The following is a 27,697-nucleotide window of genomic DNA, read 5'->3' as shown; positions in this document are numbered from 1 at the left end:
TAACTCAACCTCTGAAAGTTTGATATGACAAAGGAACCTACATATCAGTCAAAAGAGAACTACTCTTCACACACCAAAACTTGGTGAGCCATTCTTCAAACATCAAAAATCAGTGAAACAGACCAAGAGCAAAAGTAAAAAATAAAGCCTTACATGGTGAATGTGTAATAAATTTTGTAACAAAAAATCAACTGTGTGTTACTGCCCTGTTTTTTTTGGACTAAAAAATATCAGTACAGTGTGAAAAAAAAGCAGTGTCCTTGATTTCTTCAGTTCTCTGAGAATCTCTTAATGCACAACATTTCAATTTGTATATTTCCTTGATTCTCTCTCCACCATGAATCTTAAACTGTCATAAACTCACAAACTATAGTTTGTTAGTTTATGGCAGTTTAAGATTCAAAGTCTGGTTTGAAGGCTGAGTCAAATCTGCACTTTTTTGTATAAGTATAGTTGGAGTAACAAATGATTTTATAAAATGTGCACCGTTTCAACAGCATCTTTCTCTGGAGTGAACAAATATGAACACATTCATAGTTATAGGGTTACTGGAATATAAGGAAGCAATATAAGCCCTTGTATACAACTGTAAGTACAACAACAGTAAACGTGACATCGGCTTACATGATTCAAATGTGAGCAAACCTGAACCGGCATCACTGTGGACCAATATGGCAGTACTCCTCTCAGGCCATGACCTTTATATAAAAATGAAGACTTGGCTAGGTTTTAGATGGTGTGTTTAACCAACCAAAGTATAATCTGTTACTAGAGGTAAACCACAGTTTTATGTTTGTACCAAAGCCGATCAAGAAAGCACATTTTGAGTATCATGTAACTAAAATCATTCATATAAAAAGTTATACTAAATACTTCAATTCTATCATGATGTGGATATATAAAATGAGAACAGTAGGTAAATATAAGCATAATGTTCAAAAACCATTTTTGTTTTCACAGACTAAATTTCCTAACTTTTAAACCTATATGCTGAGGTCATCTTGTGTACGGTTTTGTAAATCAAATACTGGTGTATTTTACAAAAAAAACATTTTCTTGGTATGTGTGGTTCTGGTTTGCTACATTGCAAAGAAGTGCAACCCTTGGCAGTCACATTATTTGCAATACTGGAACCACTTTCACTTTCACTTCACATTTGTTATAAAACCCTTTAAAATGGTATATGATGATAGGCGATCTCAGCAAACGCTATGACAATGTAATACGGTGTCACCTGTCATCTACCTTGCTACAACTTTGGAATGCTTCTATTCTTATTTTCAAAGTGTCAGCAAACTGTAGCAAGTAAACAACACTAAAAAAAAACCCCTAAGCACGACATTCACTTCACCAATTAAAGCTTATTTTTAACATATTTGTATACAAATTGCAATTTGGGCAGAACTGTTTGTCTGCTTTAAAATATACAAAAACAATCTCATTTAAAATTTAAAGTGAATGATGTGCTGTTTTTTCCCCTCGTATGAATATAAAATATTTTTGGTATAAATAATGATTTTATTTATTTAATTAATTTAAACTCTAGTCAGAATTTATAGGCCAATATACATCACTATGTTATGGGCACATCTGACAATTTAAGTGAGATCTATCCATAGGTAACCCATGAGAGTGATTTTTTTCTAAAATAATAGTTCCATTCAGATGATTCATCATCTAACTTTTCACTTATGGGCAAGTAGTTTCAACCAAATTGTTATTTCCCTGATTTTATTCTCTCCTTTTACAGATTTACTAAAATTATAATCCAAATATCAGCTCTAATCAGATTTATTATTAAGAAACATCCTTAACTTTAATCCATGCCTAAGTTATGAACTAGCCAACATTCATCCTAAAAAGACACTAAAACGATCTTATCCTTAAAGATACCTGTTCCCTACACTTTCTTCCTCACTGCTGGATCTGTTAGTAGGTGTTTGTGTGTGGTTTTGTGCATGTGCGTGTGTATGTGTCTGCATGTTATCAGAGACAAAAGTGTACATATGTATTGTTATCTTATGTCTTATGAGTTTCTTTTTCAGAGTATTTCTGCTTACCACAGACCACAGTTATAGAAAAACTTTGTCAGGATACCCAACATGGTGTGGTAAATTTCCTTTCCTGCTGAAATGTTCACATATTTATTTGAAAATGGTTTTGAGAGATTACTTCTTCATAAAAGGTTTCAGATCCAGTAGTATGTCACAAAATATTTAACAAAACCACTTTCAACATTAAAAGCCCATAAGCAAAAAAATACTATCTGCTATGAACTGTAATTATTGTGAGCAATTAAGAATGCGTAAAGTATTAACAACGCTTCAACACAACTCAAAATTAAATGATTATTCACTTTGAAACTGCAATGCTAAAACAATATTTGTGTACAAAAATGATTTAAATCTAAACTTTTTTTGTTATTTTTTAAAAAGTAATCCAGCTTTTTGGAGAAAAAAAAAGATTTTGGAAGTTCTGCAAAAAATGGAAAAAAAAACAAAAAATAACAAAGAAACAAACACCCTACACCCACTTCCGGTCAATATTTTAACCTCAGATCCCCCATCCCAATCCCAATAGAAAATGTCAGTTCTTCTAGCCTCCCTACTACTTGTTCAGGTCTTGCTGCGCCGTTTTGATTTAGGTTTAGGTGGTGACTGAATTACTTTGGTCTTCTTCCTGAGAACTCTCCTGTCTACAACTGGAGGCTCATCGCCCTCATCAGAACTCTTCTCTACAGCTTCTTCTTCAGTTGATGTGGCCTTCTCTTCTTCTTTCTCCTCTGTTTCTTCCTCCAGCTCAGATATGTCTGCCTGGTCTTCCTCCAGTGGTTGTTTGCCAAGTCGTCTGGATTTGCGTTTAGGTGTTGCTTGGATTACTTTTGTCTTCCTCCTCAGAACTCTCATGTCCACAACTGGAGGATCACTGGTTTCATCTGAGCTCTTCTCTACAGTGTCACCTTCCTCTTCCTCAGTGGTGGTTGCTTTCTCCTCCTCCGTCTTTTCCCCCTCCAGTTCTTTCTCTTCATCTACATTACTCACTTTTTGCTCCTCCAACTCAATCTTCTCCTCCTCCTCTTCTGCTAATTGGTCATGATCATCCTCTCCAGGCACTTGGTAAGACACCTCCTTCAGGCCAACTAGTAGAACAGTATCCTGGTTGAGGTCTGCAGAGTCTTTGTCTAATGGAGGGCTGAGAGAATCGTCCTCTTCTAAAGGAGCAGCTTCAGGGCTTGGCTCTGTCTCAGTCCCCGCTTCCTCCTCCTCCGATGTTACCTTCTCAGACATGGCCGCAGCCTCGGGAACTTCTGGGACAGGCTCTTCTGGTTCTGGAGCATCTTCCGTTGGCTCTGTTGGGATGGTCTCCTCTGCTAGTGGAGCTGCCTCCTCTGCTGGTAGAACCTCCTCCTCTGCTGGTGAAGCCTCTTCCTCCGCTTGCCTGGACTCCTCCTCCATTGCTGGGGCCTCTTCATTTGCTGGCGAGGTCTCCACCTCCATTGCTGGGGCCTGTTCCTCTGCTGGCAAGATCTCCACCTCCATTGCTGGGTCCTGTTCCTCTGCTGGTGAGGTCTGCTCCTCCACTGCCAGGGCTTCTTCATCAGCTGGCAGGGCCTCTTCCTCTGCTGGTGGGGCCTCTTCCTCTGCTGGTGGGGCCTCTTCCTCTGCCGAGGCCTGTTCCTCCGATTTCTCATGAGCTGCATCTACAGTGTCCTGCAGAGTACCAAAGAGGGAGCATATGTAACAAGGAAAGAATGATCCAGACTGACCGAGACCTTCCAATGAATGAAACTTTCTTTCTGTCCACAGTCCACTCAACACACTCATTTGAGTAAATACACGGCATACATGATTGTAAGTAAATCAAATTTATTTCCTTTTAATGTCCATAACACAGAAATGCCAAGAAACTCACATTATCAGCGATTGTTTTCAGAAAAAAAACTATTAAAGTGCTGTGCTGACACCCACATCCCTCATGCACTGGTCGAACAATTCCCTTAAAATCTGCCACCACAGCGACGTGAAGAGCATAGGCTGCCTAATTCTATACCTTATCCTCCACGACATCTTCAGCTGCCGTCTCCAGCACGTCCCCATCCTTCTGGGCCTCCTCTTCCTCTTCTACTTCGGCACTGTTCTCTTCCACAGCGGCTGGTTCCCCACTGGATTCCCCTTCCTCTTCCTCAAAGTCATCCGTCACTTCGCCATTTATTTGCTCAGCCTCCACCTTTGTCAACAGCTCCAATTCCTGCAAGATAACCCCATGCAATGCTTCACTTGAGTCTCCCCTGGCAACCCTGTTACATTTCACGGGTTAAAAACCAGCCCATTTTAGAATACCTGGTTTGTTCAGAACATATGCTCAAAATGTAGCATATGTCCATTATGGCCTCCATACACTAACATAGGACCAATTCTTCATCCTTAGTTCAGACGGACATACAAATATATGGGATGTGGCAAAACAATGAGGAAGAAACAGCATAGAACTCTAAGGCAAAATACCTTAAGACCACATTTCATATATCTATTTTATTGAACACAAATCTACCTTTATCTACCCTACCTTTACCTAAGAAGTAAAACTCAACAGGGTATTTTATCAAAATAATTACAAGGCTGAGCCTGTCAGGTCTCTGAGCCCCTCCAACACCACAACTCAGGTTTCTCTCGGAGAGCCCCACTGGCATTCCTCACCGGAGCCTGGTTCTCCTCTTCCAGTTCAAGTGTCTCTGCAGCCACAGGCTCCGCGACTTCCTCGTCTACAGGGCCCGGTTCCTTGTCCGCCTCGCCTTCCGCTTCCTCATCAGCGACACCCAGCTGTTCCTCCCCTTCCCCCTCCACTTCCACATTGGCTGCGGCCAGCTGCTCCTCCTCTTCCTCCTCTGCTGCCTCCTCTTCAGTGGCCCCCACCTCTGCTGCTGTGTCCTCCACTCTGATCACAGACATCACCACATCAGCACTCAGGTCACAACCATGGATTCACTGCCTTTAAATCCCCTTGCTAACAGCTCAATACGTCCCACTTGTCATCACATTATTACATTATTGTCATTTAGCAGACACTCTTAATCAGAACGACTTACATAGGTTACAGTTTTTAAATGTTATCCATTTATACAGCTTGATATTTACTGAGGCAATTCTGGCTTGCGTACCATACCCACGGGTACAACAGCAGTGCCCCAACAGGGAATTGAACCAGCAACCTTTCATTACAAGCCCAGCTCCTGACCACTGTGTTACACTGCTGTCCACTTCTCAACACCTTAAGTTTATAATAATGCTGGTAATTATTTCTCTTAAACTCTATTCATCTGCAAGCTTTTACCCAGGGTTTTTCATTGTGCAAAAATAACCACATAAAGTTACACTGGCTCCTGGAGGAACCAACTGTATGATTTTGAAATATTCTTAATTAGGAAAGGGAAAATATTTCATCACCTGGTTACTTTCTCAGGGAGACTTTCCTCAGTAACCTCTTCTGTTTCCTCTCTGAGCCTTTTACGTCTGTAATCGCTGCTTCGGGTACGTGTTGAGACAGGCGTGTCTTCAATGGCTAAAGTATAGGGTTGAATATTTATTTAAGCAAAGAATGAGTGAGGTTCAGCTTCCAAAGTGCTTGGATTGGTGACAACTTGGGAATCTTAACGAAATCAATCACTCTATCTATGCTATGTTTCAGAAAATACTTTGCTGTATTATTGATTTAAATTGTTAGAGAGGAACAGAACATTGTGGTGAAGCACTGAAAATACATGCCTTCTGCCACTTTGATATGCTTGTTGACCATCACAGTTTCCTGCAGAGCCAAAACAAGACACAGAAAAAACATCTGGTCGGGAAGAATTCATCCTAGAGCTTCATTTTTAATGATAATCTTATTCATCAATAAAAACACACTAACAATTACTTAGTAATGGTATTTCTCAGAAAAAGGTGTTTCCTACAAGTTTGTCAAACATGAACACAAATTAATTTAAAAATCAAATCACACAAATTCACTTCAAAGGAAGGGCTAAATTCTGCCACCGTGAGCAAGAACATACAAAAGTTCTTTTCAGAATTCAAATATCATTTTAAGCTTCATATGTTTAAGTCTGAGGAAAAAAAAAACATGAAGTAGAAGACAAAGACAGGCAGAAGAAAGAAGAACATACTGTGACTTCCACGGAGTTAGATAGGGTTTCCTCTTGTGCTGGTTCCTCCTCCATTGCTACTTCGTCCTCAGCCGAGTTCTGATTCAAAAGTGCACCTCCCCCTGAGCGGTCATTCACTTATGAGAATCAGCAGGACAATAAATCAATTAGAATCATGAGAACCTTTTCAATAAAACGTGAGCCCACCGTGTCCAATTCTGTTACCAGGGCAGCCTTACCTCCTAAAGACATTGTCTGAATCTTGCTGGCTACTCTGGCCCTCTGAAAGGGGCCTCCAACACTCTCGACCTCCCACAGCAATTCGTGGTCTGCTGGATATGTGTTCAGGTACTGTCCACACACTGGCAAAAAGAGAGTAACAACACTAGCACCTTTTTCATCTTACTAGCCAAAATTGACCTTACAAGCTCAGCACTATCCAACCAGACTTTCATTTGGACAGATTACTGGTACAGTTCTCCTGCAACTTACACCATGTAAGATCTTTTCTGTAATATGCATGCACACCAAAAAACAAAGGCGCGAAAACTTTCTGGAAATCTATTCATGTAAGCAAAACAATAATATGTACGGAGCATTTTCTGAAAGAAAACGCTGATGACAGCTATAAAGGGTTCCACATATGTCATTAGCACTATACACTCATAATGAATACTTACCAATTGACAGACTGACGCAGGGTCTGCTACGTGACCACTGACATTGCAATGACATTCTGATTCAGCATGTCATGATTATGTCACTTTAGTATGTGGAAGCTGACATAGCAGAATTTGACAGTCTATGTTGGTTGACATAATGTTTTTATGAATGGTTACCCAGTATTTATGATAGTGATGTGCAATTCTTAGGAAGGCGTCATGTGGTTCACATGTAGGACTCTTCATAGAAAGCATTTCCAAAACATCTTACATCAGACACACAGAAGGATACATAGTTCTGTTCTCTTACCTGAAAAAAGCCTCAAAAGTATTTGAAAATTATCTCCAGCGAAGGTTTTTAAATGAACATATGAGACACACACCAAGTCAACTGCCATTAACAAGCAGATTTACTTTGCACCTCCAACCAGACACATACCTTTTCCCTATTCTCCCCCCATGCACCTTTTATCCATGATTTGACAGTTACCTTTGTACATGGCATGTGAAAGGGGATACTTCAATCCAAGACATTCCTCTTTGAAACAGTCTACAAAGTCTTCCAGAATCTGGAGACCATGACCATTACCACGGTGCATCTTCCTGACAAAAATGGAATCCATGACAGGCAGGAGGTATCGCTGGGTCAGGAAGCTATTACATAAACTACCTATTAGAAGAATAAAGAGCAATTAGACACAGGATTAGGAAAAACCTAGAAAGAAATAAAAAGGAAGTATGTGGCAAACTACATGCACTACAACATTATTTCACATTCTGACTACAGAAATGCACCAATATGTGGCTAATGTAACATTTACAGTCTGACTAATCTTGAGAACAGCAATATTTGTAAAAGCATCCAGACGTTAAATTCATGGAATGTTTGACAGTACAGTTCTTTCTTTAAACACTAGATATTTTCTGGAAGAGTAGTTCAAGAACATGGGTTTTTACATGAGTCCATTTTTGCCTGAATTCAAAACACAGACTGCAATAAAGACTTCCCCTCTAAAAGAAAAATCAAAAAAGAAATGGAGAAGGCTTCTGGCATTGTGTCTGCTGTCTGGCTGCAATAAAAACCTTTGAGAGGCTAAATTAATTCCGGCTCATTTTTAAAATACCAAAGTGTATTACATACTATTTTTATGGATCTTCACCAATAGTTACATAAGTTATATTTAAAAAACTACACAATACTTTTGCTGTAAGTAAGTGAGTGGGAGGAAAAATAGTATTGAAAAATAGTATTGAAAAATATTCCATGTCTCTGCACAAACTATGCATAACATCTTCAGATATAATTTAATATACATTATAAAAGTATTATGAAAACACACAGCTTTGATCATGTCTTTGTCCGTATTACACTGTTTGGCTAACAATTATACTTAGGAAATGATATTAATGCATACATATCCATATATCCAAGTTGTGCATTATTATCATTACACCCTTTTTATGTGCCGTGTGTATCACAAGTGTGGCTTGGAATGTCTGCAGTCCTACAAACCTCATATCAGTCACTGGGGGGATGTAATCATGTCAATGTGCTGTTGGTCGGTACAGAGATTATGACAACCACAGCAAAAAAGCCAGGTTTATATCAGGACACTTACTACATTTACATTTACATTTATTCATTTGGCAGACGCTTTTATCCAAAGCGACTTACATAGGTTATAGTTCTTTACAATGTTATCCATTTATACAGCCGGATATTTACTGAGGCAACTGCGGGTTAAGTACCTTGCCCAAGGGTACAGCAGCAGTGTCCCAGCGGGGATCGAACCGGCAACCTTTCGGTTACGAGTCCTGCTCCTTAACCACTATGCTACACTGCCGCCTTACTAAACTTACTAAACTGAACTGGTAAGACACATTGCAGTGTTAATGACAAAGCTGACTGATAACAACGTTTGCAACACCCACACACACACAGCAAACAAGATTTACCTGCGGGTTTCACTGAGTAAAAGCCAATGGCCTCGCCATTCTTCCAGAGAATTTTGGCATAGTCACTTTCACTATGGCAAAGGAAAGGTACTTCATTTTTGCTCATTTCCTTGGCTCGGTATACTATGCGATTGAGCACATACAGCACTATTCTCTCCCCAAGTGTCCTCACCTAAAAATAAACACCACAAAGATTAAGGTTAGCTACAGCAGTTTATTCTTCACCAGTGACAGGATGGCCAGTCTGCCATGCAAGGGGTTCAGTTTTTTACTCAATATGTCAGGACTCTGAGTCTTTATCCAAGGAAACAAAACAAAAACTGCATTCCAAAGCTCTCTGGTGTTCTATTGCCTGCCAGTCCAGTTTTTGCCCTAGGGTCTGGTACATTTTATTATGCTTTGTTTTTGAATGGAATCTCGGCATGCGCCTGTACGTAATTTAAAAATTTGACTATGCACCAGGTTTAGAAGCCAAAGGCTATCCACGGAACAAATAAATGGCCCAGAGACTGTGTCATCCAACTGGTACTGGTTAAGCACAAAGTATGTATGAACAATTCATTTCTTTCACATGAACAACTAGAAATGTGTGACTGCTACACTGCAATTCTATACAACAAATCCCCTTTACACATAATGCATGACATTAGATACTACCAAGAATATCTGACACTGGTCTGAACATCTAGAGTTGAAAAACAATAATAGTCTCCACTTTAAAAGGGCTGAGGAAAAGCCAAGAATCAATCAAAATGAAAACATAAAGATCAAATAAAGACAGATTTCACCACACATTTTGTTGAAAGTCTGAAATACTGAGGTACAGTTGCTGAATTATCCTGTGCATGGATTTCCAAGCCAGATATATGTATAAGCACAGAAAGAAACTTAGTTTGTGTTTATGTTATGTATAAAAACTTGATTTCTGGATTTCTTGCAATACATTGAAGTTACTTTTTGTAAGTAGTAATAGGCTAAAGATGTGACAGAATCGGTCTAACATGTCCTGCTTTTCAAGAGCACAGTGCCTCCATGCCATTGGAAGAAAGACTAAAATATACATGCAAAATATTATACACAGGACATTCAAGAAACAGGGAAAAATGGGACAGTCTATTAAGGCTATACACTGCACTGTTATGTTAATTATTTGGGAGTGCACTGTACCTTGAGGAGCCCCCTTCGAGAGGGGTCTGCTGTTTTGAGGATGTCCTCCACCCCCCACCACTGATCTGCCAGGTACAGAGCTACAGCTAGAGACACATCAGACTTCATGTGAGAAATGCAAAGAATTATACTTCCTGGGAAATGAGGTGGTTTGCCTAGATAAGTGGCATACCTGTGAACTGGTCTTCAGGTGTGAACAGAGCCAGCACTTTGTGTTTGAGGTCACCTCCATAGAGGGGAACAAAGCCAACGTTGGTAATGCTGATGGGGATCTGTGTGAGAGGACAAAAAGACATGTCAGACACTGCTCCTTAGAAAAACAGCAGGCATGAAACCAAACACATGGGAAAAGGCTACAACACATATGTATACTACTCATACAGAAAAGATAAACAAAGTGTCTCCTGGAAACACAATATGTAAAATAGGTACATAGATGGAAACACAGTCATTCCATGCTATGCTGGAAGCAGGCAGATGAACTGATTGTTTCACAAACGGCATTGAAATGCTGATGGGGAAATGCTTGTAGCATGAAATGCTTGTGGGGAAAAAAGTGTGACAAATGTGTCTGGTATCACCTAAATGATATCACTATCTGCTGATACTGAGATACAGGATGTAGTTACAGTATTGATCTATAATTGCCAAACTGCAAACGCAGCACTCAGAATAGGGTAAGTGGTATAAGCGGTAACTAGATTTGTTGAAAAAAAAAATTGCCAAGACCTAAAATAGAACGGCAGTAAGTTGACATTTTGTGCACTTCTTCATGTGTGGGAGCCAACACTATGCCATTAGGTCATGTAATTGATCCCATCTCTCCTAAAATTTCAAATCAGCCAATTCAGGGAATGAACTGAAATCAAATTCATGGACAATTAATGAGCTGAATTTCAATTCATACTGCCTGATTTGAAATGGAATTGATCCTGATACTAGTTATAGCCCAATGCAACCTGTACAGAATGCCGGAGATCTAAAACCAGCCATTTAATGTGCAAATTCCATGTATCTGTTTACCGTTCTTTAAAAATTGAATACCATAAAAATACCAAAATAACATAAAAATCCACATTATCAAAGATACGGCCAATGAACCTTTTTAGACACAAAACTTCATATGTCAGTAATAAAACACTGGTACTGGGGAAACAAAGTACAGGAGTGCATTCCATTTCAAATGTAACTCTACACCTGTTATGAGGAATATGAGTTACAGGACTTCCTGCCCAGAATACAACTGCCTCCTCTTTACTTGCTTTCACTTTATCCCCAATATTCTGAGCATAAATGTATTAAAATTACAAGGACATACACGAAAGCATTCCAATGTGTTTCTAAAAAGACCTGGAATGGGCCAAACTGCTATGCAATATTTCCCCAAGGTACCCATGGTGCTGTGCCCGATTCTGAATCCAGACCACCTCCCTGAGGATGGTCACTCTGAAATGAAAGCTCTAATACACTTTCAGACTAGGACTGTAAATTTAACCAAAATGAGGTGATCTACTTTCTTTTTGCTGCTGTGAAAGCCAGTGAAGATGTAAGCCTGGTGGTACAGACACATGCTACAGAATAAAGAGAAGTCACTCCTTAAAGGAGCTACCAATTACAACTAAAACTGAGCTGCCTTCAAGAAGATACTTTCACAACCCTAAATTATTACCTAATTAATTTAATTAGCTTAAAACTCAATCACAAACAGGAAACAGAACAACTAACATCACAATGTATACAGCGCTATGTTTAGACCACTTGCTTTTCTATATTTTGAAGAAGAGAAATGTACAATGATTTATTTTATTGTCCACTTACAGACCTAAAGATGATACTTCATTCAAATGTCACCACTCCTTACTAGAACAAACTTATCAGTGATTCATAAGTCTTTTGGGAAGAGCTGCAACTGATGTGGGTATATTCTTTCAATGCCAAAAAAGCACTACTTAAAGTGGCTTTCACATGGGCACTAGAAATGGACGTGAGAAAAAGATAATCTGCCATATCTAGAGGTGAAGTTTTATGTGTGCACAACACCACAAAGACAGGGTAATTACAAACCAGCCATTAGGAGGAATCACGTACAGCTCAAAGCTACAGGCAATGAGGTACGGCTTACCCGTCTGGAGTTGGGCAGTGAGAAATGCTCAGCTTTGTCAGGGTTGCTGTAGAGGAGGTCGGACATGTAGTCTTCAGCTGACTGCTCCAGGTCTTCATGGCTCAAGGTGGCCAAGATGTCCACAGGGAATTCCATCCCTAGGATAAAATGTTACTAAAAGTTAACCCACAAGATGTATGCTGCCACAGGCACTGAACCGTTCCACAGAAACCAAACATTCACCAGTTAGCTTTCATGAAACCCTGCTGTAGGTTCCTTGCACAAATGCAGTGTATTTATGTAAAATCTCATGTCACACCTTTTACATTACCAGCTTATACCATTATATAAACATACAGGCCATCAGCTATGTACACACGAATAATCAGCCAAGAATTTGTAAATGCAGAAATAGTGTAGCATAGTGGTTAAGGAGCAGGACTCGTAACCGAAAGGTTGCCGGTTCAATCCCTGCTGGGACACTGCTGCTGTACCCTTGGGCAAGGTACTTAACCCACAATTGCCTCAGTAAATATCCGGCTGTATAAATGGATAACATTGTAAAGAGCTGTAACCTATGTAAGTCGCTTTGGATAAAAGCGTCTGCCAAATGAATAAATGTAAATGTAAATGTAAATTTAAAATGACTAATTACTGGTTTAGACTTGCCACTGGCCACAGTAACTACAGTAGTAAGCTGGCTACTATGTGCAACATAATTCTGTTCTGTATAATTACGCAAATAGTTTTGTCAAATGAGAAACTCACAAGCGTACCAGTTTCTGTTTCTGTAACTTCTACCGAAAAAGACAGCAACAAAAACACCGAATGAGATATTAACTGTAATTTTCAAAACATGATAAAACTTATTTTCACAGCATGATAGCAGTCTGGCAATGAGTGCCTGCATAAACACATTTTGTGTCGTAATGCCAAGAAACTTCACACAAAGCTGTATACTGTTCTATAAATCTGCATTTTTGTGAAATAATAACTACAGTAGATTTTACTTGGATTAGTTTCTTTCAGTACAATACCACTAACTGATTAATTCATTCAGTCAATTAATTCAGTCAACAAGCTGACAAGGTAGCATAATTCCCTAGCAATACCAGAAGTACTACTAATCAAACAAAAAAGGCAGTACCCATCTCTCGCAAGCTGAAATGATCTTATTGCTAGCTTCTTCAGATAATGTTACAGAATGCAAAATAATATATCTGATGTGCAGTCTCCCTTACTGGTTTAAAACCAACTCCCCTGCAAAACTCCCCTGAGAAATGTGTTCACTTGTACTATGACTTTATGTAGATGGATCAGAGGTGAGTAACAAGTCAGTGTACAACTAGCAGTCAGTCTGCGAGTGAAGGACACTACTGTTTTGTAGGGCTGCTCAGTTGTAGCCAAAATTAAACACATATCAGTATCCATGTAGCACAGCCAGCTTAAAACCTCTGTGTAGATTGTTTCACTTAATCCATACAATGATTACTAGTCATTTGTAGAAAATTTTGAGGACAAACTGCCACAGAGGGATGTCTAAAGAGGCTAGTTACATCATAATGTCTCATTTTTTAAACATATAGTGAGAAACAGCATGTCTCCATCTTCCCTTACTACAGAGCTACTGAAACAGTCCAAATGGAAAACATTTCCTATCTATTTGCTATCTATTTTTAATGATGCCTTTTACATACTTAAACAGAGGATCCTCACATGAATTCTGCTACTGCACCAAGCATTAATGGCCTAATTGGTCTCTGGTATTCTGTCCCATCATCTCACTAATGTCACTGTACCTAAAAATGAAAGACACGGCTATGAAGCCACCTGGCCATCTGCCAAAAACTCAGAACATCAAAGGACTGAAGATTTTTCATGAAGATAATTTTACTTTGATACACAGTAATTTGAATCTACTGCAACAAAGCAAACCATTTTTAGCTGACAAAAGGGCACAGTTAGTTATTATGCTCAAATACACATTTGCAAAAATAGGTCACCGTCTGCCGCTGAAGGATTAGACCAGCCAAAACATTTTCAGCACACAAACTCATCATACTGCTAACATGTATGAGTAATACATTCTCCATGTCAGTACATACACATTAACAAAAACACTCTGCTACTAAAAGCACTTACATAAATATGAGGCCAACTTAAAAATCATACTCTTGCCCATGTTATCTTATACAACCTAGGCACTACTCCAAAAATGTCTAGTCTTTCAAGTAACTTGCCCTCTTGGGTTCTAGCTTTAGCATCTGTACAGAATGAGATTTATCCAATGTTATGTGCAGTATTTTCATAGAATATATTCAATAAAATTGAAATAATATATTTCTATGATATTTCATTATTTTAATTACTTGAAGGCAAAATGAATGTAGTCTAGACATTGTTCAAACATTAGATAAGTCAAATTATTATCTCATTTGTTACTGGGTGTCTCTATGACAATTTCATGTGTGTAGGCTACAATGCCAAAAAGCAGTCACTGTGTGGTCACAATCTTGTCCAGTGTGACAAGCACCAAAATAACACCTGCCTTGACAGTTTGCAGTCATTTGTGTGTCTCCTTTGATCGTTGCAATGCACTCACTGTCTTCTAGAAGCTGAGGCCAGCACAGCTACACCTTATTTAATTATACCCAAGACAGTACTGTTTCTAATTGGTGCAAGGTGTCTTTTTTCCACCCCGGTCAACTGGCAACAAAGCACTTCGGTATTCTGTACTTTTTATCCAAAATGTTTAACATTGCAGCTGCTGAGCTAATTCACACAAAACATAAGATTCAGTGCATTATCAGAAATCTGAAAAAATCTGGAAAAAAACCCAACACAAATTGTGTTCTACCTGCAAATTTTGAAATGATAACAGCAAGTAATTTCCTGTGTGCTGAAAAATGCCCTAAACAGGGACTGAAGTGTCAAACATCCAAAGTACAGTTTGAGGTAATGGAGCAAAGCAGCAACAAGCGAGAAAACAACTTGTCACAACAATTCTCAATTTAAATGCATGAGCTAAAAGCAGTAAAAACTAGTTAGGTTCAGCAATGCCTCGGGGTAGCTTCAGCAAGTCTGCCAAAATAATGTCATTATCATCGCTGGATCACAATAAAGCTTAACAACATGAATTCTCGAATGAGAGAGAAAGTATAAGCCACAGTCAAAGAAAGCAAGACTTTACCTGGATTAAAGTACTACTTTTAATATTCATACGCCCTACCTCCACCTGATATTAAAATTAATTTAAATTCTTTTTTTCCAGATACGATCAGGCAAATGAGATTGCTATCTGATCATGACCCCGCATATCTATACCTGGTACTAGAATGGCATAACTGTCCCCTGTATCCACACTGTGAATGGATTTCACTTTCCCTTGCTATATATAAAATGAGGTTGCATCCCACAACATGGCAACCGTGGGTGTACGGGAGATTGTAGTACTTCTCCTAATATATGGCATATAATCACGGCAAGAACCACATTAGACACGCACAGCAACAGAGACAACTGTGGAGGTATACAATGTTTGCAGCAGTAACCTTCTCAGCTGTAGTCACACCAGCACAGCATACAAGGCTTTGCTGTACCGGGATAAAAGCCAGGAGTAGAGGGGGATATTGCTGTCATTCAATAATCAAAATTGACTTTACAATTTTCATATGAGGAGCCACATCCATATGAGGATGACATCAGACAATGATGTCCTCGTCCACATCTGGAGGTGGTCTATGAGAACCAGTCAAGATCTGATCAAAATGTGCTTATTAGAATCTGCACCTGTCCAGAAATATCTGACGTCTCTGGATCTGGCCACAGTCCACTCCCAGGACACATGTTAATAACAGGTGTAGATGTGGAGTTAGTTTAATTAAAATAAAAATTAATAGTAAAATGCTTCAGTAAGGAAAGGTTTCAAATAGTTGTAATATTTCATTAGTTTGAAGTATTCGTAGGTAATGTAGTTCTATCTGCCATTCAACATCTTTTCAGTAGGACCTGTTTTTGTGAAACAACCATGCTATATCTATGGTTTCAGCATGAACTATGACGTAACCAATCACAAAGCACTGCTCACTGCTACAAGGTGAAAGGTATTTACAATTAAAATAAGTACACTGCAACTTCTACAGTTGAATGAACAGTGCAAAAGTAAATCTCTGGTTGGTTCCAATGAAGATAATTATTACAGCAGAAAGTTTTAGATCTAGTAATTCTTTTCTACCATAACTTTAATGTCAGCTGTCTCTCCAACAAAAGTAAATGCAATTTGTACCAAGTTAAAATTTAAAATAGTTACATTAAGCTAACCCTTATAATGGTAACCCCATTATCCAAAACCCCACACTCCAAAAATTGGTATCAGCCATAGCAGGCAATATGATTTTGACACTGCTTCAGAGGTAAGCTCACTGAACACACACTCTAAACTGTTCAGACTGAATGACGGCTAACTGCAAGCCTTCACAAAAACTCAACAAATCTCACTGCTGACATATCCTGGGAGATCAGGGAATCAGGTTAGGAAAGTGCTCTGTGGTTCTGTATGAATGAGCAAGGTAACATCAGGGAGTGGCTTTCCTTTGCTTTACTCTAAACTACAACGGTTACATGAACCCAATTCTCTAACACAGAGCTTCTTAAGTTCTTAAACCTTAAGCTAAAGCCGAGCATGCACGTCTTACTGCTTTGTATCATTTCAGCTGTCTGGATCAATTACACATTAGCCACCTTGCTTGTTTAACCAATCTAGCTAGATTTAACCAGTCAGAAAATAGTTTGATGACGATGGTTCTCAGTGACGCTATTTACATCTGGTTTCAGACTGTACACCAAAACAACAAAATGTGCCCGTGTAAAACCTCCCATGCGCTTCTTCTTATGAATGTGTATTCCTATGTGTCCCGAATCAGCACATTGGAGTATACAAGCAGCATTTTAATGCTTGAGTCCTCAAACATTTGCACATTCGTGTGTACTCCATAGACATGAGACACAGCACTACCATTGGGAGGTCCAGACACACACACACAAAAAAAGAGAAAGATCCAGCTTTCACCAAGCTGGCGCCACTGTGCAGCTATTTTCATCCCTCCAACTGTGCTTTGTGTACTGGTATAAGCAGAGCGCAGGTTGCACCACATGTACCATCTCCATTAGCCAAGCGCTGCAGCATATTTAAATGCAAGGACACAGTATGGAGATAAACCACAGCTGTTACACTCCTTCTCAGGTTACAGTTTGGGCAACACACTATTCCCCTTTCACATACTTTCTACACAAAAGCCAAATGCATATAAATTTGACCTCCACATAATTCTGCTCAGATGTGTGAGGAAACATGGCAGGCAAATTCTGTCACCACAACAGGCATGGCTCATGGCATTCAACAAATCTACTCTTCATTTTGCACAAATCAACAATAACTGGGCAGCAGAATTAAGCTCTAATGAACAAATAGACCCAATAACCTCTCTCTGTGTACCAATAAACTCCAATATACTCCAACCGACATAAAAAGGAGTGCTTTTTTTTCCTCATAAAACTTCTCACACCATTGTGCTAATTAAACCTTCTACCCATTTCCCAGCTGCTTGGCCAAGTAGCATGAATGTCTCAAAATGGTAAATGAAACCAGCTGTTCCAGCTACATTTTTAAATCATGATAAAAATGGGGTTAAAAGGTAAGATGGCCAAAGAAAGCATCACAAACTTCATTACCACACCAAGTGCATGCCATAGAGGCTGGCAAGAAAACCTTGAAATGTTTTCCCATTCACTTTGCAAACAAGCCCCCTCTAAGGTCAACTATGCCAAGAGTTCTTCTCAACTGTACGTAATTTTGTGTAAAGTTCTGCTTTCAACTATTTACCTGTTTGAAATGGCACATACCAGTTGAGTTAGTTTATAATCACCAACATCTCAGTACATTTGTCTAGTACATTGTATACAGAACTTCTTGTCCCCGCACAACTAAATGCTACAATGACACAGATGGCTCAATCGTTTCCAGTTTTTTCCTTCAAGTGTATGAAAGTGACTGGCTTGATCCATGATAAACAGATGCCCCGCTGTTGCTGTTAAATGGGCATGTAATTTGAATTTTGGATTTAAACTGAGTGCACTTAAACAACAAATGGCAGGACATCAACAGAACCTGGGAACCACTCCCAGTCCCACAAAAAGTAGTCTGTCAATGGGAAACAAGCCCAGAGATGCTCAACTAATTAAGGATTTTCTGAGGCACTCTTCTTAAACACCTCTAAATTGATTCATTTAAATACCTACATTGATTCAATTAAACATAAAGCACAACAGCAGATCAAAAAGATCTTGCTCACTTTAAAGTTTACCTTCTAAGTGGAACACATGGAAACACAATGTTCTCACTGGCCACATTCAACTGTACTGAGTTACCCGGATGCAACCATTCAAAATGATCATTTGCATTTTTGCAGTGGTGTCAAAGGTCAACTGACCCTCACTTTACTACTCCTTACATTGTCTGTCTGGGTGCTGCCTTGAAACTCTCAAACCATGGAAGCCAAAGAGAATATAATGTAGTATGGCATGTAGGGGTGGGTACTGGCACAGATGCCCCGATTCGATTTGACTCTGATTCACAAGCTAACGATTCAATTCAATCCGATTCGGATTCAATATCGGATATGAAATACTATATAGCAGCTTTCCATATTCGGGGAGATGTTTAAAAAGCTCTGAAGGGAACACAAATTTACAAATACAGAGTATACTGGAAACAAATTGTGAAAACCACTAAAGAAAAGGCCAAAAGCTTGTATACGAATTTTTTTTATTTGAGGAACACATGGATATAGCTCCTTAAAAACAAAACCAACCTGTATCATTGCCTACTTATTAATGACACGAAGCAGCAATGTGTTTGCATTAGTTAGCTCAGGGAAAACTGGTTTGTAAGGTAGCTACAATGACTGACAAACCGCAGCTGACTGCCAGTAGCAACTCTGCAATTGTGAACGAAGTTTTCTTGCTAGCCTAATATGAACAACTAGCTATCTAGCTACCTGGCAAACAAACATGCAGAAATACATTTCTCTTGAATTGCACTAAATTACATTGCATTCATGAGGAAGTGTTGCTGTTCAGTTTAGCTAGCTAGCAAGTTAGGTAGCTAGGTAGTGGTTGTGCACTGTTTTAAAGTTAAAGCTAAAAAGCTGTGACTGCAGTGCACATACACTGTATATATATGAATATGTATACCAGGCATCTCCACTATTTTGGACACACTTCTCCATGCATCATTTTTTAAAATTTATATCTCTGTATGTATCAAGAGACAAATTGTAGAGTATGGGGAAACCCGACACTGCCACAATAAGCTTCTTCTCCATGTTTGACTGGAACCAAAATGTTGGATTATTTGTTTTAGCAACGTGTGTCATGCTGCCTTCACTCTGTAGTCGCCGTGTTGCATTGCTCAGTATTTGCATAAAACAGACCTCAAGTTTAGTCTATTTTAGCCCCACCTAGTTGGCTTGGCAACAGCCACTTGTCCCTTACTGATGTAAATTGCCAACTCTCATTGAAAATGAATAGCAGTCAGTCGCTTTGTCTCTCTCCAACGTCGTCCATGTGACCGTAGGGTTAGCCATGGTGAACACTGAGAGGTAGCATCACAGTAAAAAAAATTTTGATGTAATTGAGGTAACTGAGATATAATTTAGGTTTTCCTCTATGCGTTCGCAGGTCGTTAAACGTTAAAAGTTAAACGAGAGAGCGACATCTAATGGGGGGACTAGTAACTGCCTTTAATACGACAGGCTATGTCAGAGCTATGTTTAATCATCGCGGAAATGAACCTAGAAAACCGGAAAAAAATGCATATTAGCCTAAAAGATCGAACCGTAAATTTTACAGATCAATATCAAATCGGACGCCCCATGCACACCCCTAATAGCATGGCTACATTGTTTGCATACACCTTGACATCTATTTTCTCCTGCCATACCCAAGTCTTTCTAGCAATTCTGGCAGAGAGAAATCACATTCAATTAGCATTCAAGACCATATTGAGTTCATCTGAACATCTAAATGTAGCTATGAAGCTATGTAGCTAAAGCATCTATTATGTTCAACCACCTATTATATTCATCAAAGCTATGGCTATGATATCTATGAGTTTTCCAATATGCATGTAATCATAATTGTTCAAATATAAGCATTTTAACTTATGAGAAGTTTTTGTTCAATAAAATCAATAAATACTATTCAATCCTCCAGCCCCAACTGCATGCACATAAAACCACTGCTTTTGCGCTTCCCTTTCAGTGTCTATTTATTAGCCAGCTTCCTTCCCCTTCCACGTTCCCTATATCAGCAAACTACAAATTCTTACACATTACTCTTAAACATCAGTTATTGAGGGAGCTGTTGGCCAGAATCCATAAGGACTCTGAATTAAATCTTTCAGTTGCATTCAATGCACTTTGATTTTACTTTCTTTGATATCAGTACATACATGCAACATCATATCCACAACATACACATACATAAACTGAACTGAAAATAGGTGATGCACTTCCATCTTCCCTTGAACATTTATTTATTCCATGTAGAATGCACCACTGTCTATCTATTTGTTCCACAACTGAAACCTTTATTATTTTATTGTTTTCTTGGCAGCTTGCCAAGTTATTGGTAAGTTATCACTGTCATGCTGATGTTTAGATAGCATATTTCAAATAATGTGTTTGTTTTTCCCCATACAGCAGCAAACACACATGATGAAACAGCTACTCAAATGGTAAATATGTAGAGTTCACAACTGCACCAAGCTGGCATGATGATATGCGTGCAACAGTCTAAAGTTAGTTCTGTTCCATGCTGACCACAAGATATGTTGCAGATCTTCAATCCCCCACTGTTTCCAACACATCAATCGTGTATTTGTACCAAACTACTGTGATGGCATTTCCCCAGCAAACACTGTCATTATATTTGTCACTGAAATGACCAAAGGCATTGCAAAGTTACACCCGTTTTTCACAGTGCCTGTTCAGAATGATGTTTCCCAATTAGGCAGTCATGTGATGCCATGGATGAATGATACGCGCCTTGCACAGACACTACCACAGGCCGGCAGTATGTCTCAGGACAGAATGTCCAAGAAAGGTGGCAGGTGGCTGCGAACTGCAGAGAAGGATTCTGCGTCTGCTACAAATTATCAGCCTCACAGGAACTCAGAGGGTACAAAGCGAGAGCAAATGAGGCAGCCTACACGAGACCTAAACAGCCAGCTGTTTGTGACACAACTCCAAACCAAAGTCCACCTGAGACGAGCCTGTTTGTCTATTCATGTAGCTTGGAATGGTGGGCTTTGGGCTGGTCTAACCACTGTGTGACTATCTACCCTTGTGACATGACAGAATTCAACCCAAGATGAGCGATAACACAGCAGAGAGAACAGCGTGTGCTAGTGTGGAAGACACCACTGAATACAAAGGATGTTTTTTTTCCCCCCTCAAACTCAGCAAACATCTCCCATTGGTGTCACAGGCGTGTGAAGGACATCGATATATGGGGATATGTTTCTGTGGTTTCAAATAACATCCTCTCTGTGGTCAGCAAAGTCCAGAGAAGTATCATATGCAGCCTGAAGTTCCAGCACATGCAGACTACCTTCCTATAAACCTACCAGATCAAATTTTTTGAGTGTCAAGAAGAAACGTCACATTATTTTAGAATGGTCAGCTCAGAATGAAGGCAATATTGACTGTGAATATCTTTGAGCTCATTTAAACTGAAATCTGAAACGAGACTAAAGGAAAAAATATTTTGAGTTAGTGCAAACTGTAATGTCTGTCCAACAATTTGCTGGTTTTTAATTCATCTTTGCATTTAGCTTGGGTTCAGTTAAAGTCTTCACATGGTTAACATCTGTGGAAAAAAATATCTGGTCAACTAAATCTGGGGCCATTTGGCACTGATAGCTAGTGTTTGTCCTAGCTTAGCTTAGCATCCCCCTGTGAAAGAACCTAAACCTGTTTGCCTTTGGGGGAAATGGCTGTCATTAAAAAAAATCCTGAAGGACAATCAATCATTTGGGACATCACACTGGTTAGTTTTTTGGAATTACAGCTTTTTTTTCAATATTTTAAGACCTTCCTCACTGTTTGAAATAAAAGAATATTTTACTCCAAGAGTCCTTACTAAAGAGATGGTTAAGCATCTCACTTTGGAAAGGAAGACTTTTGTGCACTGATAGAGCGGTGCTGGGTAGATATTCTCACCCTGAGCTCAGGAATGAGATGTCAGCAAGGAATGCAGACCTGGGATCTCTCTCCCTCAAGCAGATGTTTTACACCCCATATGACCCGATTCTCAATGCTACTCCTGGTGTAATGTAGCCAGCCTACCACCGACACCCCCCGATCCCTTCCCCCCCACTTCCCTGTCTCAAGCCGCATTCCTGTCGAGGGGAGTCCTGAGCACATCAAAGGAACAGCATTCTGTTAACGGGGTGGAACAGTAACCCCACAGAGCCAGAATACTCTAATAGGAAGAGCTGCATGAGCCCATTTTGGTCATTTTGGAGAGCTTTGTCCATCTGCCTGTTCAGTCTCTGTGCCCAACTTGTGTTAAGGGGTGTGGAGTGAACATCTGATTGCTCATGACTTCACTTTTCAGTGAACTGCAGTCTTTTCTTTACCAGACATCAGCAGAGTGGGAAGCTGCAAGAAATCTCATCCAGAGGAATTCACATATGCCATTCTCACTTCATGGAATCTGAGAGTGGCGACAAGTAAATACAGATCATCATAGACAGCTACCTACCTAATCATGGTAGCAAGTTATACAGCTACCTACATAAATGTGCTGGGTTTTCTGTAAGGCACTGTTGTTGATAGTTGTGGCTGTACAAGCCCACCTAGCTCTGTATAGTTTTACTGTTATGCAAAATTACACAAAGCCACCTCAGTACAAACTTCAGAGCTGACAACAGCTACCTAGCTAAAATAACCTCCATACTAATTTTAGGCTACAGATTTAAGCTTAAAAGACGTAATGTCTTTTTTTCAAAGTGGAAGGGGGCAAGTCATCTGTAAAAGTACTCTAAATAAACAGCCTCTCACTCTTTCATTTAATTTTGTTTTTTTTTTCTTCATTAGTCCATTCCTTTTCATTTTTACATTTCCTATTAAGGCTTAGAGTTTACATATCACTTAACTGCATAATTCAAAGAAACTCGTCTTGTGCTATTCAGGCAGCTACGAATACAACACTTTTTTAAACAACTAGTTTCAGTGGGTTTCGCCAAAATCAGTGTGAACCTATTTGAAGAGACTTAGTATGAAGACAGCATGAAACCATTTTCTCGCAGGTAGGAGCAGCAGTCATTCCAGGGCAGAAGCAGCCATTTTGCGGATTGTTTTGCGGGGGCCTCAGGTTTGGATCAAAGCCAACACAACCCCAACTGCTGAAGCATTTCCTTTTCTAACCCAGAGACTCAGAGCATGTGATCTGTTATTTTTCTGAGGGGTCTTTTACCAGAAATGTCTAATATGATCTAGCTTTCCACATTCATAAACATGCATGGCAACAGACGATATCTGAATCACAAAATCATGTGTAGGGCACACTGCAAATAATTATTATGGTCACTTAGAGAACTCTGTAATTGATAAAAGCTTCATATCGATCTAAAATTTCCCGAAATTTGACCTTCTGAGACATGTTAAAGCCTCAATGTAACACTATTCTATCATATGATACTAATACATGAGGGACAAACCCCTACTCTGAACTGCCATGTTGAGGCAGCCCCCACCCTCACCAAATCTGTCCCCACCCTAGACTTGATACAGCAAGATAAGATGGCGGCGTTATATGAGCAACTCCCAGAACACAGATGGCAGTCAACTTTGTAAGCCAGTCAGGCACCCTTCAACTAAACCAATCTGAACATTCACTTTTTGAATTTATGCTCCATTTTGAGTTCCTACTGCTCTATCTTAAATTTCTCCTTATAACAACTTTGTGGACTTTTTGGTGGGAAGTAATCCCCTCAGTTTATCATGGGTAAATTTTCTTGGCAATGTTACAAATAAGGAGTGAGCTACATTCTAGGCATTACACACAGAATGCACCTACATGTTCTCTTGAGCACACACTACACTATATGGAGCTGGACAGGAAACACCCATGTGGGGGCCCCTTGTTTGTGCAAGTTGCGCCCTTATAGAACTCGAACGGTGACGTCACTCTGCAGTTGCAGAGCACACACATCACTCTCCGTTACAAACCCCCTGCTTTCTCTGACACTGTTTATGTCAGCCAAAACATTCCCTGCCCTAGCAGACCCTGCTAGCCTCTTCAGCTGCACACAATGACATAACCCTCAGTATGGGGAGTTATTGAATCCGGATTTTTGTCCAGTACCTTAAAAAAACACACGCCAGGATCTGCATTCAATAGTAGGACATACATACAAAGGAATCTGTTCCCAGAGCCTTTCAAAAGTGAGCAAGCAAGTCAGTCCGTTCACATGAGACTAGTCACCAAGTAATTTCACAGCAGGGCGGAATCACAAAACAATAGGCTCAATCACGCTTAAAACTGACCACTAATAAGACCTCTTTACTGACACATGGTACACAGAGCAGTCAGCCCTAATGTCTGCTTTGCAGTGAGAAGGACACTCACAAGCCTTGAGTGTGGAGGCATTGGGGGAGGTAAGGCATATCAATGGCGACAGAGTTTAGATCTGAATGGCCTCAGTGCCCCTCACGTCCCCATTATCTGTGGGCAGCCCGAGGCTGCTGCTGATGCTGGCACACACCCCTGTCAGGCGGTATAACTAGCCAAGCAGAAACTACGCTCGATGGAACCAGCCAAACTCCACTCCCCTGTCTCTACCCCCGGGCAGACAGCTTTAAATATTGAAGGGTGTCCTTACATAGCACTGCTTCAGACCGCATTTACAGCAAAATCCATAAACATTTGACCCTCCCCCCATCTCCTTTGAAACCAGAGGTAAACCATAAACTGTTGTGCTCACACACACATTTCTGGCTCCTACAACCTACTTAACACTTAACTCACGCTATTTGGCATACAAATGTGCATTGTAATCCATGAGGGACTTAAGTCAATCTGGCTATGGGAATTTTTATGAGTTAATTTCATGACTGTGGTTCTGCCCTGCACTTTAGCTAAAAGTGAAGGCGAATTCTGCTAGATGTTTTGAAGAGTAAGCTACTCATCTGGCTGGAATGGGGGAGGTGGGGGTGGGGCAAAGGAGTAATTCCACGTTGCAGTTCATCTTGTGCCTTCGAACAATAACGTTAAGCATTCTTTACGTTTCCTGTTAAACTGTGACTAACTGCAGCATGGAGTAGGGGGGTCACAGCTCTGAAGCTAAGGGTCAACTGTTAAATCACTTGGTGTGCAAACCATTTAAAAAACAAAAAAAAAAAAAAAAACAAGTGGCAAGAACATTCACTTCTGCAGAATTTGCAGACATTCACCTCACTTCTCCCATCTGTGCATGCAAACAGTTGTGACCAGAAATGCAAAACTTTAATACATTTGCAATGCCCTCTCCACCAGGTTTGTTGACAGCGCCACCCATGACAATCAGATATTGTCCTGTGGAATGCAAAGCAGATGTGTTGCACAAAGCAGGGCTCTGTTAGACATTCATTTTACGGTCCTCTATCATCTGACAGAGGGCTACTTTTTCATGAATGGGAGAGGAAATATTGTTTATTATAAAACTATACTTTAAAATCCATTCCAATGCCCAAATTACGCAAATCTTGACTCATACAGATACGTGCTGTAAAGTCAGCAACGCTAACCACATCTCTAATTATGTTGTGAATATTAGCCTTTAACATTGTAGGCACTACTGCAAGAACTTATGTTTCTGTGGTCCCAACCGCCATGGCAAGAATGTATTTAGTTGATTTGTATGCATCAGGGAAATACATTTCTGTTAAATGTATAGAGCATTAGTTATACTTCTGTTAGTTATTCCCGTTTACAAAACATGCGAGGACGCATTTGTTATATTCTATGCATGTTGTACATACACCGTGCTACAATTATAGAGGAAAAAGGAGTCTAATTAAATCGGTACGCTCTGCAACGTTTGGTTTTGTCAACCCAAAAGAAGGCTTCGGTTTGGAAAAGGTAAGCACAGCACTGGAATGAAGAAACTCGTGTGAAACCATTGATGAGTACAAAGGAGGGGGGTGTGCACCAAACTATCCAGCCATGATGCAGGAGTGGAATCCAAACAGCAGAGGAATGCAAACGATAAAGAAACAAAACCCTATAAAAACAAGAAAAAAAAACTGTAACCGGTAGACTACTCATCCTACATACTCGCCTTATTTGTGTGTACCCGAAAAAAAATGTTCCACGAAGAGGAAGTTTACATAGCTGGCTAGTTTGCATGGTCATGGCTGAATTCGTAGGAATCCACTTTAAACTTGACAGATGAACTGAAACATGTTTATTACATTTAACGTGTCAAAGATGTTCGCATCGACCTTATAATTTGGGGCGAGGGGACAAATACCCTCGATTTTATCTTCCTTTGTTCAAAAGTTACCACAGTAGTGTTATCCTACAGAAATTAATTTTCAATGAAATATCCAGCATCCTTGACCAAACTGAATTACTTTACAAGTGAATAATATTTAATGTTTCATCTTTCAGGAAGCGCTAAATTCAGACCGCCCATGTAAATACCTTCAGGGGCTGATGTACCTCACCTGATGTATTCATTCAAATAGACTATATCCCTAACTCTTCCGCGCATGTCCATTCCAACAATAACACGACTTTTAAAGTAAACGTTTGCTGTATCTGTGCAAAAGCTTTCCTTTTATCTACAATATAAATACTTGCATGCGTTGTTGTAGAAGCTGGATTTAGCCAGCTATCCCCAATCCAATCTGCGTGTGAGGCGTCTTAAACCCATCATCACTGGGCCACGCCACCGTCTTCCGATTCGTTGTGCAACATTCACGGTACAATTTGAAATGCCCCAAACATTTGTTAAATCGTGCAACGCCCGCTACGACCCACGAAATCGATAACTCACCTTCGTGTTGTTGAGGAGTGGTATTTTGCCTATTTTTCTGCCAGAGAAGCTATTTATTTATTTGATTCTTTTTAATTCCGAAAGCCTCTGTAATTCTAGTGCGTGTTGTTCGGCTGCGCTCGGTCTGGCGCACGCTCATTGCATGCCCGGGGTAGCCAGGAGCTGGGAATGTGCTAAATCATGTTACATAACAAGCACTCTCCCTCCCGAAATACTTTGAAAATAATTTTCGTCATCAGTAAACTTCCTCAGAAGTGTCTGCAAAATACATGTCCGACGTCGTCACCTTTAATTCAATCCACGCGACAACAAAAGATCATAAATACTGTTGCGAAATCAGGCTGGCTCTCGCTATGCCATTGTAATGGTCTGTTCCCCCATCGTAACCAATCAGCAACACTGTGCGAATTTAAACTTAGTTAAATGAACAGATAGGGATATTTTACACTAAGTATCTATTTAATACGAATATCAAAAGAACATTAGTTTCATCCAGATTTCATCCAATGTTGACAGTAGTTTAGCCTAATACATTATTTTATTTTACCAATATGAACAACTACACCTGA

At 39.7% G+C, this 27,697-nt stretch overlaps 1 protein-coding gene across 1 annotated transcript; it reads right to left on the bottom strand.

The window, feature by feature from the left end:
* Positions 1-2,528: 2,528 nt before the first annotated feature.
* Positions 2,529-27,407, bottom strand: LOC118778183 (soluble lamin-associated protein of 75 kDa-like). Its single transcript, XM_036529590.1, has 13 exons — positions 27,129-27,407; positions 12,047-12,183; positions 10,097-10,196; positions 9,925-10,010; positions 8,758-8,929; positions 7,292-7,471; positions 6,379-6,501; positions 6,161-6,276; positions 5,763-5,802; positions 5,445-5,559; positions 4,698-4,935; positions 4,051-4,248; positions 2,529-3,710 (listed from the first exon to the last, which is right to left on the bottom strand). The coding sequence occupies exons 2-13, from the start codon at positions 12,179-12,181 to the stop codon at positions 2,616-2,618; spliced, it is 2,598 nt and encodes an 865-aa protein (XP_036385483.1). The 5' UTR covers positions 12,182-12,183; positions 27,129-27,407; the 3' UTR covers positions 2,529-2,615.
* Positions 27,408-27,697: the final 290 nt, after the last annotated feature.

The sequence above is a fragment of the Megalops cyprinoides genome, chromosome 5, assembly GCF_013368585.1.
Source record: "Megalops cyprinoides isolate fMegCyp1 chromosome 5, fMegCyp1.pri, whole genome shotgun sequence".
Taxonomy (NCBI): Eukaryota; Metazoa; Chordata; class Actinopteri; order Elopiformes; family Megalopidae; genus Megalops; species Megalops cyprinoides.
This window is presented reverse-complemented; position numbering and strand designations above follow the sequence as displayed.

What these genes read in the sequence shown, in the direction of transcription:
- LOC118778183 (XM_036529590.1), bottom strand. Translation starts at nt 12,181, where the DNA reads ATGGAATTCCCTGTGGACATCTTGGCCACCTTGAGCCATGAAGACCTG. An exon ending in ACCTGAAGACCAGTTCACAG is followed by an intron (nt 10,011 to 10,096) that starts GTATGCCACTTA and finishes ATGTGTCTCTAG; the next exon opens with CTGTAGCTCTGTACCTGGCA. An exon ending in AAGATGTCGTGGAGGATAAG is followed by an intron (nt 3,711 to 4,050) that starts GTATAGAATTAG and finishes GGTACTCTGCAG; the next exon opens with GACACTGTAGATGCAGCTCA.